General features: G+C 47.4%; 1 protein-coding gene across 1 annotated transcript; it reads left to right on the plus strand.

Moving 5' to 3' along the window:
* Window positions 1–669: 669 nt before the first annotated feature.
* KCNA10 (potassium voltage-gated channel subfamily A member 10) lies at window positions 670–2,196 on the plus strand. The gene has a single exon (XM_007529378.1). The coding sequence runs from the start codon at window positions 670–672 to the stop codon at window positions 2,194–2,196; it is 1,527 nt and encodes a 508-aa protein (XP_007529440.1).
* The last annotated feature ends 12,067 nt before the right edge of the window (window positions 2,197–14,263 follow it).

Genomic DNA, 14,263 nt, shown 5'->3' on the forward strand with positions numbered 1-14,263 from the left:
CTGCTCATGCACCTTCCCTCATGCAGAGCCGGACCAGCGGCTTAAACATAGGTACACTGTAATGTATACATCTAGCCAGGTGTGCCATCATCTGGCCCCCTGTCCTTTTTCTTAAGTTCCACCTATGAATGAGATCATTCAGTATTTGTCCTCCTCATTTTGGTTTATCTCACTGAACTGTCAAACCCCATCCAAGCTAAAGTGAAAGAGATGATAATCAGAGAAATGCATATAAAGACAACAATGAGATACCACTGTGTGACTGTGAGAATGCCCTATATTAGAAAGTGTGAGTTTTCTTATTAAGTAGTGTCAGCTTCCTCTTTTTTGCCATGGCCTCTTTCTCTGCCACCAGAGGTTTAGATATTCTGACTAGAGAAAGTGTCCCCTTCTCAGCCAGGTTTCTTCTTTGCAATTTCTTCTAGTTACTAGTGTTTGTGTCCTCAAGGGATGCACAGTGGTTTCAAGGAAGGGAAGTTGCCGAAAAGGAGGATGGGGTCCCCTCCCAAATTGAGTATGAGTCATTCTGTAACCTCCCTTCAGTGATGACAGCCAGTGGCACCCAGCCCCAGCTCCCGGCTCCCATGTGATGTGGCCCTTCTTCCTCCACAGCTGGCAGCAACCCTGGGAAGACAGAGGTCTCCATGCAGCTCCCCCACCTCCCCTAGGATGGATGTGTGTGGCTGGAAAGAAATGGAGGTTGCTCTCGTTAATTTTGATAACTCAGATGAAATTCAGGAAGAGTCAGGTTACTCCACTGATTTTGACCCCAAAGGCCGACTAGGGAGCAGCCCTTTCCCTAACTGGAAGCTCCTGGTTAGTGACAGTACCCATCATGAGACTACCTTTGCCAAGCTCCCAGGAGACTACATTGACCCCCCAGGACCCGAGCCACTCATCTTGAGTGAAGGAGACCAGCGGGTGATCATCAATATTGCTGGGCTGAGGTTCGAGACCCAGCTCAGGACCCTCAATCAGTTTCCAGAGACTCTTCTGGGAGACAGGGATAAAAGGATGCAGTTCTTTGACTCCATGAGGAACGAGTACTTCTTTGACAGGAACCGGCCCAGCTTCGATGGGATTCTCTATTATTATCAGTCAGGCGGGAAGATCCGGCGCCCCGCCAATGTCCCCATCGATGTCTTTGCAGATGAGATCTCTTTCTATGAGCTGGGGAGTGAAGCCATGGACCAGTTCCGGGAGGATGAAGGCTTCATCAAAGACCCAGAGACCTTGCTTCCCACCAATGACTTCCACCGGCAGTTCTGGCTCCTCTTCGAATATCCCGAGAGCTCCAGTGCTGCCCGTGGTGTGGCTGTGGTCTCTGTGCTGGTGGTGGTCATCTCCATCACCATTTTCTGCCTGGAGACCCTCCCGGAGTTCCGAGAGGAGCGGGAGCTGAAGGGGGTGAGGGATCCCAGCCTCCACACCAGCAAGATGCCCCTATCCCACACTATGTTCAGCGACCCCTTCTTCATGGTGGAGTCCACCTGCATTGTATGGTTCACCTTTGAGCTGGTGCTGCGCTTTGTGGTCTGCCCCAGCAAGACTGACTTTTTCAAGAATATCATGAATATCATTGACATCATCTCTATCATCCCCTACTTTGCTGCCCTCATCACGGAACTGGTACAGGAGACGGAACCCAGTGCCCAGCAGAACATGTCCCTGGCCATTCTGCGGATCATTCGGCTGGTGCGCGTCTTCCGCATCTTCAAGCTCTCCCGCCACTCCAAGGGGCTGCAGATCCTGGGGCAGACGCTCAAGGCCTCCATGCGGGAGTTGGGGCTGCTCATCTTCTTCCTCTTCATTGGGGTCATCCTCTTCTCCAGTGCCATCTACTTCGCCGAGGTGGACGAGCCCGAATCACATTTCTCCAGCATCCCAGATGGCTTCTGGTGGGCAGTGGTCACCATGACAACAGTGGGCTATGGGGACATGTGCCCCATCACCCCAGGAGGGAAGATCGTGGGCACACTGTGTGCCATCGCGGGGGTCCTCACCATCGCCCTCCCTGTGCCCGTCATTGTTTCCAATTTCAACTATTTCTATCACCGGGAGACTGAGAATGAGGAGAAACAGAGCATCCCAGAAGAGATCGACAAAATCCTCCACACCATGGGGTCAAGAATAGGCAGCACAGACTCACTCAGTAAAACCAACGGCGGCTGCTCTGCAGAGAAGTCTGGGAAGTGACTCAGTCATGGCTCCAAGTTCCCTGATTCTCCATGTCTCTCTCCTGTCCTCTCCCATCTGGAGTCTCTCTCCCCTGCCTTTCAACCTCTTGATCTCCTAGCATTTCAGAAGCTAAAATCTTATCTTTTGTGAGCAGGTCATCTTTGATTGCAAGCTATTTGAATTAACCGAGATTTCTGCAGTATGTTCCAAGCTGTTTCATCTCAACCCACAGTAGAAAGATTTCATTCTGCTTCCCTATTGAGATAGGTCCTTGTTACTCCCTTCTGTCCCCTGAGACCATGGTTTTGGCAGCACTTGGGAGCAAAGAAATCCATAGTCTGGCTCTACTTCAGCTCCACCCCCTCAGGGTCTACATTTTCACATGGTCCCTGGTGAGTGGTTTTCATATCCAGGGTAAGGTGGCACTGGCTTTGGTTTTCCTCAGAAGAAGCATATACCAGGGATGGCTGTGGACACTGGCTGAGAGCTTGGAGTCATTCAGTCAGAATTCCTAATGTTACAAAGCACTACATCCCTTTCCCAAAGCTCTTCCACCTGCATTGTCTCACTGCATCTCACAACAGCCAGTAGAATAGATTATTCAACTGTTGTTCCCACTCTGTAAAGACTAACACCAGGAAGAAATAGCTGATTAGAAGCCATTTCTAAAGAGCGACAAAGCCAGTGATGGCAAGTCCCCCACCTACTGGTCTAGTGACCTTTCCACTAATGGGTGAGCTGGAACTAGGGGTAGGCTGAGAGTGTGAGGGAATTTGTCTTGCTGAAGACCCAGGCAGTTAATCTCTGAGAGGAACACTCTTCCCTGGGGGGGGTCCCAGAATCGGGCCCCCATTCCTCCAGCCCTTCTTTAGACTCTAGACAATAGAAATATCCCCTGTGTACTTTTCTCCTGACCTTTGTTCATGATTGTATGCAAAGACCAGTGTCCTAATGTAGGAAAAATATACTTTAAGGCCTTGGAAGACCACTGTGGGAAGCTATGCACTGCCTTGGGGCTCAGCTCCCACTGAGTCATGAGAAAATTATCTCAAGAAGTTCTCATGGGACAACTGGGAAGGGAGCAGAAGGTCCTAAGGCATGTGCCCAGAGCCCATACATACCTGCTTCTCAAGGCTCCAGATGGTGGTGCACCCAGTTGAGTACACATATTACCATCCTCAGGGACCCAGCTTCAAGCACCAAGTCCCCACCTACAGAGGGAAGCTTCACAAATGGTGGAATGGTGCTTCAGGTGTTTCTTTCACTACCCCCTAACACTGTCCTCCCTCTCCCTATATATCTGTCTCTATCATAAAAGAAAGAAAAAATGGCCACCAGGAGCAGTGGAGTCATGTGCAGACATTGAGCCCCAGCAGCAACCTTGGTAACAAACCATAGAGAGGTCTACCATCCTACAGAGAGCTTGCCATGCTTCCAAGACAAGGGGATACACTTGGGAAATTACCCCAAAATATAGGGAAGGAAGTCTCACTCTGTTTCTCCCTCCTCACCCCCTTGAGTAAGAAGGCCCTGTACCTTCCTCTGACCTAGTCTTCCATGGGCACATCTGGACTTCTGGACACACCTCAACAATGAGTCAACACCACAACAAAATCCCCTGAGTTGGGTTAACAGCAAAACTGGCTGCTCTCCTGCACACAGTCCAAATAACACAACCCACAAGGCATAACCCTGGAACCCACCTAGCCCCACACAACCAGTGAGACACAGGGCTGTAGCCAGAGACATCAGCACAATGAGCACCCATGGGAGTCAGCTGCTGCTCCTCATTGCCTCTGTCCTCAGATGCCCAGTTATCCCCCATTCTGACTAGCTCAGGTCTAGTTTACACTGTAAGCTCAAGCTCTAATCAAGATCTGTGTTGTACAGAGCCAGCCTTTGAGTCACCAAGACATCACTGCCTTTAGGCCCCAGCAAGTGGGGCTGCCCTCATGGGCCTAAGTCTGGCCTTTGGAGTGCCTCCCATATAGTTTTCTAAACTGTCTCTCAACTTCTCCCTGCCAAGGCCTCTTCAAGCTTCTGAATGCTCCTGGTGTGACTCAGAAGCTCTCTACCTCATTCTGTGGGTTCACTCTACAGCCCCTGCCAGGCTGTGGCTCCAGGTACCTGGTGAGCAGATTGTGCTTACTGGCAAAGGGAGGCATTCCTTTTACAGGGACACTTGAGCTTTGGTACCTGGATGCTGGTGGCACTCTGATGGGGCAGGGCGTGCAAATCTTTATGTGCATGGGATGCTTGTAAATGCTCTTTACCCAGAATCCTAAGCATCTGAGGTGTGGTCTTCACAGAAGAGCTCACTGGAAGCTACATCATCACCATCCTTTCCATCAAATCCTCTTCACTTCACGTAGAGACATGCTGTCCCTCATGCTGCCTCTGCAAAATAAATACTATTACCTTTGTTTCCCACAGGAAGAGATGAATTCAGAGAGGGTCAGTGGAGCTGGGGAGACAGCACAATGGTTATGCAGAAAGGCTTCCATGACCTGGCAATTGGGGGAAGATTTTTACACAGCACACATTGAACAAGCAGTTGATATCAAATATGTATGCAGATCTCATACCAAAAAAAATAAAAATAAAAAAGTGGGCAGAAGATATGAATAGACAGTTCTCTAAAGAAGAAATATACATGACTGACAGATACATGAGGAAATGCTCCATTCCACTCATCGTTAGAGAGATGCGGATTAAAACCACATTGAGATTCCACCTCACACCTGTGAGAATGGCCTTCATCAACAAAACAGGAAATAATGCATGTTGGAGAGGATGTGGAGAAAGAGGAACCCTATTACAGTGCTGGGGGGTGGGGGCGAGGAGAATGGAAAGTGATACAGCCATTATGGAGAACAGTATGGAGAGCCCTTAAACAAATACAGATGGAAATGCCTTATGATCCAGTAATTCCACTCCTAGGTATTTATCCAAAAGATAAAGAAACACTAATTTGAAGGAATATATATATATATGTATATATATATATATATATATCTTCACATTCATAGCTGCATTATTCACAATAACCAAAGTGTGGAAACAAACCAAATGCCCTTCTATAGATGACCAGATAAAGAAGTTATTGCAATAGACTCTATATGGAGTACTACTCAGCAATAAAAATATTAAAATTAAAAATATTGAAAAATAAGAAGATAATATTGTGTCTTTTGAGATAAAATGGGTGGAACTGGAGCTCATACTTAGTGAATAAGGATGTGAAGAAGTACTGGATGATGATTTCACTTGGAATATAGAGAAGTGAACACATGAACTTGAAGAAGAAAAAAGTCAGCCCATATCTAAGTCTGTAGGAGAACTATGATGGTTATCATTAGGGTGTGGGAGTGAGGGCACAGATCTTTGGTGATGGATTGGTGTGAAGCTATACCCCTATTATCTCATAATTTTATAAATCACTATGTGAGGGGGAAAAGATATAATATTTCAAATTCTTAAACTACCTACTTAGATTTTAGTTTTGAGTTATAATTTTTAGTCCAAACATTCAATATATCAAATTTGTAAGCTGATTGAATTATTACTTAGCCCTAGTATCTTCCTCCCCTACCCCTAATTCACTTCTTTCATTCACTCTAGCTATTCAACTAACTATACAAGAGATAATAAATAAGATTTACTCTTCCATCTTTTAGTCTCTTCTGACAAGGCATCAACATTATTGCCACCACCTGCCAATATCAGCTTGGATATAACAAAGGACATTGAAGGCTTTAACAACTAGGGAAAATTTTAAGCTTGTCATATAAAGAAGGGACTATAAAAACTGGAAAGAGGCAAGAAACTGGCTCATTTAGTGATGGCCATTTTGACTAATACCAGATCACCTCATTACCTGAGGTCCTAGTCAGATAATCCTAGGATTCACACACAGATACTACAGGTCAAGACCTCTAACAGATCCCTCTCTTTACCACCACTAGTTGTTTCTATCAGGAATATCTTCATTAGATCTTTTGTAGGCCTCTCTAGGGCCTTACCACAAACTTGCAATGGTAAGACTGCCCCACTCTCTGAAGGAAGCTGGGTCATCCCACTCTGCCAGTCAAAGAAAACTAATCCTGCAATGTGTGTAACCTAGAATGTCCCCAACTGTGACCATGGACTGTGAGCTCAGACTGACAGGGACCCAGAAGTCATACAGGTTCCTGTGCTAAGACTGTATATAGGTCTCAGATCAATATGGCAAACAGTTCATTGCATTTTTTTTTTTCAAATTTAGGAGCTACTCTCTGCCCTAACTCAGCTTTCAAGTTCTATTCTCGATGCTGACACCATTCTGTTAGGCAATATTTCCTGTCCACCCCCCAAGCCACCTGTACCTCACCCCCTCCTTGTGGATCCCTGAGGGGTAGGTAGGACAGAAGAGGAAACACCCAAAGCTGCACTCCTCAGCAGCTGATTTCAGCTTCAAAAAAGAAAGGAAAGAAAGAAAGGAAGCCTGCACTGTCCTCATGGTGTGTGGGGTTCCAAAGGCCCTTTGAAGCCAGAGAAGAAAGCTACCCTGGTGTCCCCAGAGATCACTGTCCCTGCCAAATGGCACATTCCAGAAATGAGAGAGCATGTGCCCTCAAACAGAGGGATAAAAAGGAACTGGGGGTGGCAGGGAGCTGGGGAGATGGGTAAAAGGCAGATCAGACAAACTTTTGTCACTGCATCTCAGGGGAAGCAAAGGTACAAAGCTGCCATGAAAATGTCACCAGATAATGAATGCCATTTCACTGTGTCAGCCAGACACAGGAGCAGAGAGTGTCAACGGCCTCATTAGGAACTGCAGATGGAGTCACTCTTCTTTCTGAACCAGAGCAACTACAGCTGGGCCCCCAGATCAATGCCCTTCCCCTAGTATTCTGTTGTCAGTAGAAAATAATAAATACAAAAGAAAAAAATCAATGAAACAAGAATGATAAACACTACCAAGCTTCCAAGTTTATCATGAGAATTATTAATGAGAGAAAAATAGAGAGAGAGAGAGCCATAGCATCACTCTGTACAAGCGATGTTGAGAATCAAACTCAGGACCTCATCTTTGACAGTCTACCACTTCCCAGGCCACTAGATTGTTCTTTTTTGTTTCTGTTACCTTTCTCATAGAATAAAAGATTCTTATTCTCCTCCTCCTCTTCATTTTCTTCCTCATCTGCCACCACCACCACTTTTTTAAGAAAGACAAGCCCCATGATGCAGGTGTCAACAGTGTTGGTTCCTTGGCTCATAAATGCTGATCTTTTCTCTATATCTCCTTCCACATGACTCTCTCTCTCTCTCTCTCTCTCTCTCTCTCTCTCTCTCTCTCTCTCTCTCTCTCTCTCTCTCTCTCTCTCTCATTTTAATTTGGTCACCTCTTTAAAGACCCTGTCTACATACAAGGTCACAATCTTAAACATTAGGGGTCAGGACTCCTGTCCTGATGGTTTCTTTAAGAGGAAAGAAGAGAGGGTGCAGAGGGACTATACAATTCAACCCCTCACAATTATCATCTCCTCTTTACAAAGGAGGGAAAATGGTTCAGAAGGTTGAGTCATGTGTCCCAAAGTCACACAGCTTTAGGGAGCAACACTCAACAGTATTGTGCCCTGCAGGCTTGCATGGTGCCCGCACTGCCACTGCCAGACTCATCAGCCAGGCCTCCATGGGGCCCACCTGCAGTGGACACCCTCACCCTCAAGGAGGTTAGAGTAGGGAGGAGAGAGATGCCCCAGCCAGCAGCTTTATACTCCCCCTCCTTCTCCTCTCAGCCTCCTCAGCACTCCTTCCTGAAGTGAGCCCCAGGGAAGCTGACAGGTAAGAAGTAGGTGGGAAGGAGAGGAGAGGGGAGACTGCCAGCCCAGGTGCTGCCAATACTTGGCAAGACCCCCCCCCCTCCCCAACTGCTAGATTTGCCTTCTGCAGAGTGTCTGAGCAAGCTCTGGAAGCAGCTTCCACGGGTGCCATATACAATGAAGGTGTTTTCTTTCCACAGCTGGAGTCATGTTCTGGAGCTCTTTATGGCCTGAGTTCTGCCTTGCATTCCCAAAAATTACCCCCAGAGCCAAGAACACACACACCTGCTTGACTACTCTTCCCCATACTCAATCCCCCTAAATCCCTTGATGGGTAGGGCAAGAGACAGGAAGCAAGAGAACTGTGGGATCATTGAGAGACCACAGGTCAGAGCAGGGATGCAAAATGGGCTGGTGAGGGGGAGAAAACAAAAAGAGGCATGGTCATTGACCAGGATTTTGGGGCAATGGCTAGAGTATTGAACTCTCTAGCAATGTCTCAGGTTCAATCCCTAGTACCACAGTGTGCCAGAGTGATGCTCTGATTCTCTCTCTCCCCCCTGTTCCTCCCCTCCTCCTCCCTTTTGTGTTAATAAGCACATCTTTTAAATATAAGTCAAGGCAGCCCCCAGAAGAGTGAACTGCAGGCCCTACTCTACCTCTGTGGTTAGATAAGGGAATCTGCTCCACTGTAGGCCTATTGGTCTCATAGTCTTGCCTGGTAGCTGCCCCAGCTCCACAGGAAACAGAATTTCTCCAGTCAGGAGGGCATTTGCTTTCCTCTGAGAAAGTTGTCTGCCTCCTCCCACTGAGCTGTGCTCCAGATGCTCAGGAAATGTGTGGTGACAGCACCCTCTCTCCCCACCCAGCTACATGGCCCATCAGAGTGATCAACCAAAAGCCCAGAAGGTCTGCAGTCAGTCAGCTGTGTCTCTTCAGGCCACCACCCACTATCTCTGGGGAAGGTCTTCCCTGTCAATTGACTAACTGAAAAATCATTAGGTAAGTGATTTATTTCCTCCAATTGCTGAGCTTTCTTTCTTTAAAAAAAATTAATATTTATTTTCCCTTTTGTTGCCTTTGTTTTTTATTGTTGTAGTAGTTATTATTGTTGTTATTGATGACATCGTTGGGACAGAGAGAAATGGAGAGAGGAGAGGAAGACAGAGAAGGGGAGAGAAAGACACCTGCAGACCTGCTTCACCACCTGTGAAGCCACTCTCGTTCAGGTGGGGAGCTGGGGGCTCAAATCGGGATCCATACGCTGGTCCTTGTGCTTCGCACCATGTGTGCTTAACCCGCTGTGCTACCACCCAACTCCCTGCTGAGCTTTCTTTTTTCACTGTTTTATTTATTTATTTTTACAGTACTTAGGCCTCACACATGTATATTTTCACCACTATGAACCACTTTTTTTTTTCATTTAGCTGGAAAGACAGAAACAGGGGAGACAGCACAGTTCTGTGCACATCTCCCATGTGGTGCCAAGGTTCAGTCCTGGGCTATGCACCTGGCAAAGCACAAACCCTCCCTGGTGAGCTGTCTCTCTGACTCACCAACCTCTTCTCTTCACACCCCTTCTACCATTGTTAGGACAGCTTCCCGCTTTACAAAGGACAAGTCTTATAACTTCAGGGGTCACCCCAGCAAAAGCAGGCTCTCCCCTTCCCTTGGCCTGTAACACACACACACACACACACACACACACACACACACACACAGTCTCTGCCCCTCTGGCTTCAGGGCAAGGAGGGAGGGCAAATATTTTATACATGGTCCTTCTCCAGAAGGAGCTGAGCCAGAAGCAACCACTGAGGCTGGAAGTGTCATTCTAAACTGACACGGTGTTTAAACTTTATTTATTTACTTACTTAATTTAATTTTTAGATAGAGGCAGAGAGAGCAAGAGAAACCACAGCACCAAAACTTCCTCCTGTGTGGTGGAGACCAGGCTCGGATCTGGGTCGTGTGCACAGCAAAGCAGCACACTATCTTGGTGAGCTACTTCATCAGTCCATATTTATTTTTGAAATAAGTTCATGATTCCCGGGAGCATGTGACACTTTGAATTCCAAGTCTAGGGAAGTCAGCAGCCTGACCTTCACATTCTGGAATGCCCTACTGGAGATGTAGGCCTGTCTGCCTAAGAGTGCCTCACCCTCCACACATATATACATCTCTGCCTGCTAAAAACAAAAACAGCTGACCATGGGGGACATTCTTATATCTGATATGTCACCAGTGGCTTCATGACCTTGGAAACTACAATTTCTTTGGGTCTCAGAGCAAATAGCAACAATGTGCTGTGCAGATGTCCCCTCAGGCTAGTGCCAGTTTCCACGAGAGTTAATACGATATTCTCGAAGTGCCCTCCCCAACCAATCCTGTCCCGGCTCATCACTCCCAGTTTTTGCCCTATAAATCCCTTCTTCTTCTGCCCCTCTCTCTCTCTTGCCCACTTTCTTGCCCGGTTTTCACCTCAGTGGTTAGATGCAGAAAAGGATGCTGTGCGAGGCGGCCATTTTGGCTAGCTCCACGTGGCCTGAACCACTGCACTCTCACCCAACTCTGAGGTGCCTGTGCAAATAAAGAATTGTGTTCCCTCTCCGCTCTGGATCTCCTCTCTCTCTCCTCTAAGTCACACGACAACAATGAATAAAATACCAAACTCCTAGTGGTACCATGGGAATTCAGTGAAATAATGCATGGAACTGTCTTGCAAACAGTGAGGTGCTCTCCACAAAGGATGGCAGTAGGCAATTCTGGCTTAAACTCAGATGACAGTCAGTGAGAAGAAGTGGAAATCTAGGCCTTGAAAAATCTCTCATAGGGCAAGAGCAAGAGCAATCTCTTTCTCTCTCTCTCTCTCTCTTTCTCTATTCTTTTCTTTCTTTTTTTCCCCAATTTTGGGGGTTTTACCAACTTTCTTTGCCCATTACTGGTGGGTATCCTATTTGTTATGAGCAAGTCATTAAATGTAACCCATAGTCACACAAGTGCATGAATGCCAGGAGGCAGGAGATCATTGGAGGCCACTCTGGAAGACTGCCAACCACTTTCACACTCATCACCTCGTTTGCGCCTCTTTTTAAGATTCATTTTATTTATTTCATGAGCTACACATAGTCAACGACTGCCACCTCTCCAGATTCAAAGGAGGTCTCGAAACTTTGCATCAGGCTCAACCTGATGCTGTTGACTGGCTACGGAAGAAAGGCAAACGCTAGAAGAAGAAGAATGAGAGAGGTCAGAACAACACTCTGGCATATACATGCAACAGTGGGAATTGAACTCAGGACCTCATGTTTACAAGCACAGAGCTAGCTCTACCACTGCACCACATCCAGGGATGCAGACCTCAATGGCAGTTCTATGTGTTCGCTGTCTGTAGCTGAGGAAACAAGGCAAGGTCACCTGGCCTAATGAATGACAGGATTGGAGTAGAGCCTGCTCTGACATCCTCAAGTTCATTCAAACTTTTAAAAAGTGTGGTTCTGTATGTAGGCAGTCCCACCTTCCAGGGAAAGGAGCTCCCTAGATGATTACAACCGACAGAGAGGACAAAGGCTTTCTGTTTATTTCTGGGCATCAGAGCACTAACCTGTGTTGTTGGTGGTCAGATGACCTTTGCCTCTCTGGAATTAAGGCCAGGCAACCTCCAGTGCTGGTCCTGGGAGCTGCAGGGTTTGCAGAGGGCTCCTTGTTCCCCTACCCCCCACACACTGTACCCACCAATTGACTTTCGGAGAGTCAAAGCTCCCAACCCTTCCAGCGCCATTCTTAGGAAGGCACCCCTGTGGCACCCCTGCAAGCCCAGGGTGATCCTTGGAGCATTTCTGAGTCTCTGTTGCCACCTGCCTGCTCTGCTTCCTTCCTAGTCGCCCCAGCACCTCTCAGCTCTTGGCTGCCCTCTGGTGGCAGCTCTGAGAGCCCAGCTCTCCCTTCTGGGGCCGCAAACTCACAGCTCACCTGAAGTCCTTTGGTGATAGTCTGAAGGGTAGGAGGCCCATCTGGAGCAGCAGAATCTAGGGAATAGGTCCTCGACCTACCCCGGGGAGGATGAGACACTGGTATGAGGGCCTAGCCCATCGGGTTTACCAGGCACACGTCCTGCCTCCTCTCCCCCACTCAAAGCTGCCCTTTTTCCAGGGATTATGAAGTACTTTCCTGACTAAAAACTGGGACCGTCATTGGCATAAGAGACAGTGGAACTGGGCTAGAGAAATAGCTCACTTGGATAGTGCACAGCTTTGCCATGTGTACCATTCAGGTTCAAACCCAGCTCTCACCACACTGAAGGAAGCTTCTGTGTTGTGGTTCTCTTCTATCTTTATTTCCTCTCTATCCCCTCTCTCTATGAAGGAAGAAAGGAAAGAGAAGGGGAAAGGGGAAAGGCAAAGGGAAGGAGAATATAATTTAGTTCAAAACCATCAGCAAAGAACTCAACACTGCAATCCATGGAGATAACAATAGGGCTGAAAAGTTAAAAAGCTAAAATCTAGCTCAGTCTGGCCACAATGAACTCCTGATGGCTCACCATGAGGACAGAACCTGCACTTCACTCTGACAGGTAGTGCAGGGTGTGCTCTGCAAACACTAGGAGAGAGACAATGTGAGAGCTTTCACTTAAGCCCCACAAGCGGGCCAAAGAAATAACTCACTTGAGGGAGTCAGGCGGTAGTGCAGCAGGTTAAGCACACATGGTGCAAAGCTCAAGGACCGATGTAAAGATCCCGGTTCAAGGCCCTGGTTGCCCACCTGCAGGGGAGTCACTTCACAGGTGGTGAAGCAGGTCTACAAGTGTCTTTCTCTCCCCTTCTCTGTCTTCCCCTCCTCTCTCCATTTCTCTCTGTCCTATCCAACAACAACGACATCAATAACAACAACAATAATAACTACAACAATAAAACAACAAAGGCAACAAAAGGGAATAAATAAATAAATATTTTTTTAAAAGAAGTAGCTCCCTTGGATAATGTGCTGCTTTGCCATGTGTATCACCTAGGTTTGAGCCCAGGCCCCACTGCATTGAAGGAAGTTTCAGTGCTGTGGTCTCTCTCTGCTTCTCTCTCTGTGTGTCATAAAAGGAAAAAAAAAGAAAAAGAGAAGTCCCACAGTTGAGGTTCCCCAGCCTGCTGGCAATAGGTACTGGCATTTGTGCACAAATAGTAGGTGGCACCCAGTGCCTGTCCCTTGCAGGGACAAGGGGACACTGGGGAATCTTCTGCTCCACTAGAGTTACTGGAGGTAGAGACAGGAAGAGAGTTGACACAGAGGACATGGTCTTTCCTGCCCACTGACCCTACTGGCCTGTGTCTGAGTGCAGATATTCTGGGCATATGACTGGGCTTTCTTTTTAAAGTTTTATTTATTTATGAGAGGGAGGGAGGGAAAGAGGGAGAAAGAGAGAGAGAGAGGGAGGGAGAGACAGGACAAGTCAGCTCTTATGGTGGTGCCAGGGATTGATTCTGGGAAGGCTGGGGCCTCAGACATGCAATTATTTTATTTTATTTTATTTTATTTTATTTTATTTTATTTTTTCTACAAAAGCACTGCTTAGCTCTATCTTATGGTGGTGCAGGAGACTGAACCTGGGGTTTTAGAGACTCTTTGCATAATCATTAGGCTATCTACCCCACCAACCATACAATCTTGTACTTTGGTATATTGAACTAGCACCCTAGCTTTCTGGACTTGCCAGGCAAGAGTTCAAAAAAGCTGCAGGGGCCAGGCTGCCTGCCCCCTCCCCCACCCACTCTCCCCATCCAGGACATTGCTTACCATAAAAGAAGCCTGTCTCTGACATCTCCTTGTTCCCTCTCACATTCCCTAAAAATAAAGCACCAAGGACGGTTATTCTGGTCTCAGTGTTTTACCGAGCCTTGGAAAAGAAAGGGACTCTCAGGTTTCAAACCAGAGCCAGAGAAGGCAAGGACGAAAGTGGGGAGGCTCAGCATCTACACAGAGAGCATCCTCCTGAACTTGGAGGACACCAAGGTCACCAGCCCAGAGGAAGGGGTTGAGGTCCTGAGCAATTCCCCCCCCAAAATTCAGGATCCCCACGACCACCACCACCACCACCACCACCACATGCCATGATGGAGGAACAGCTCTGAACTTCCTCTCACCCAGACCCCGTCCTGAAACTTTGAGCTCTTCTTTTAAACCCCTGGGACCAAACCCCCCTGGGGGAGGTATCTGGGCTATCCCCAAGTCCCTGGGCCACACACAGCAGGCACAGCTCACCTAGTCAGCTCTAACTCAGAATGTCACTCCAGTAT

The sequence above is a fragment of the Erinaceus europaeus genome, chromosome 11 (genome assembly GCF_950295315.1).
Source record: "Erinaceus europaeus chromosome 11, mEriEur2.1, whole genome shotgun sequence".
NCBI classification, from domain to species: domain Eukaryota; kingdom Metazoa; phylum Chordata; class Mammalia; order Eulipotyphla; family Erinaceidae; genus Erinaceus; species Erinaceus europaeus.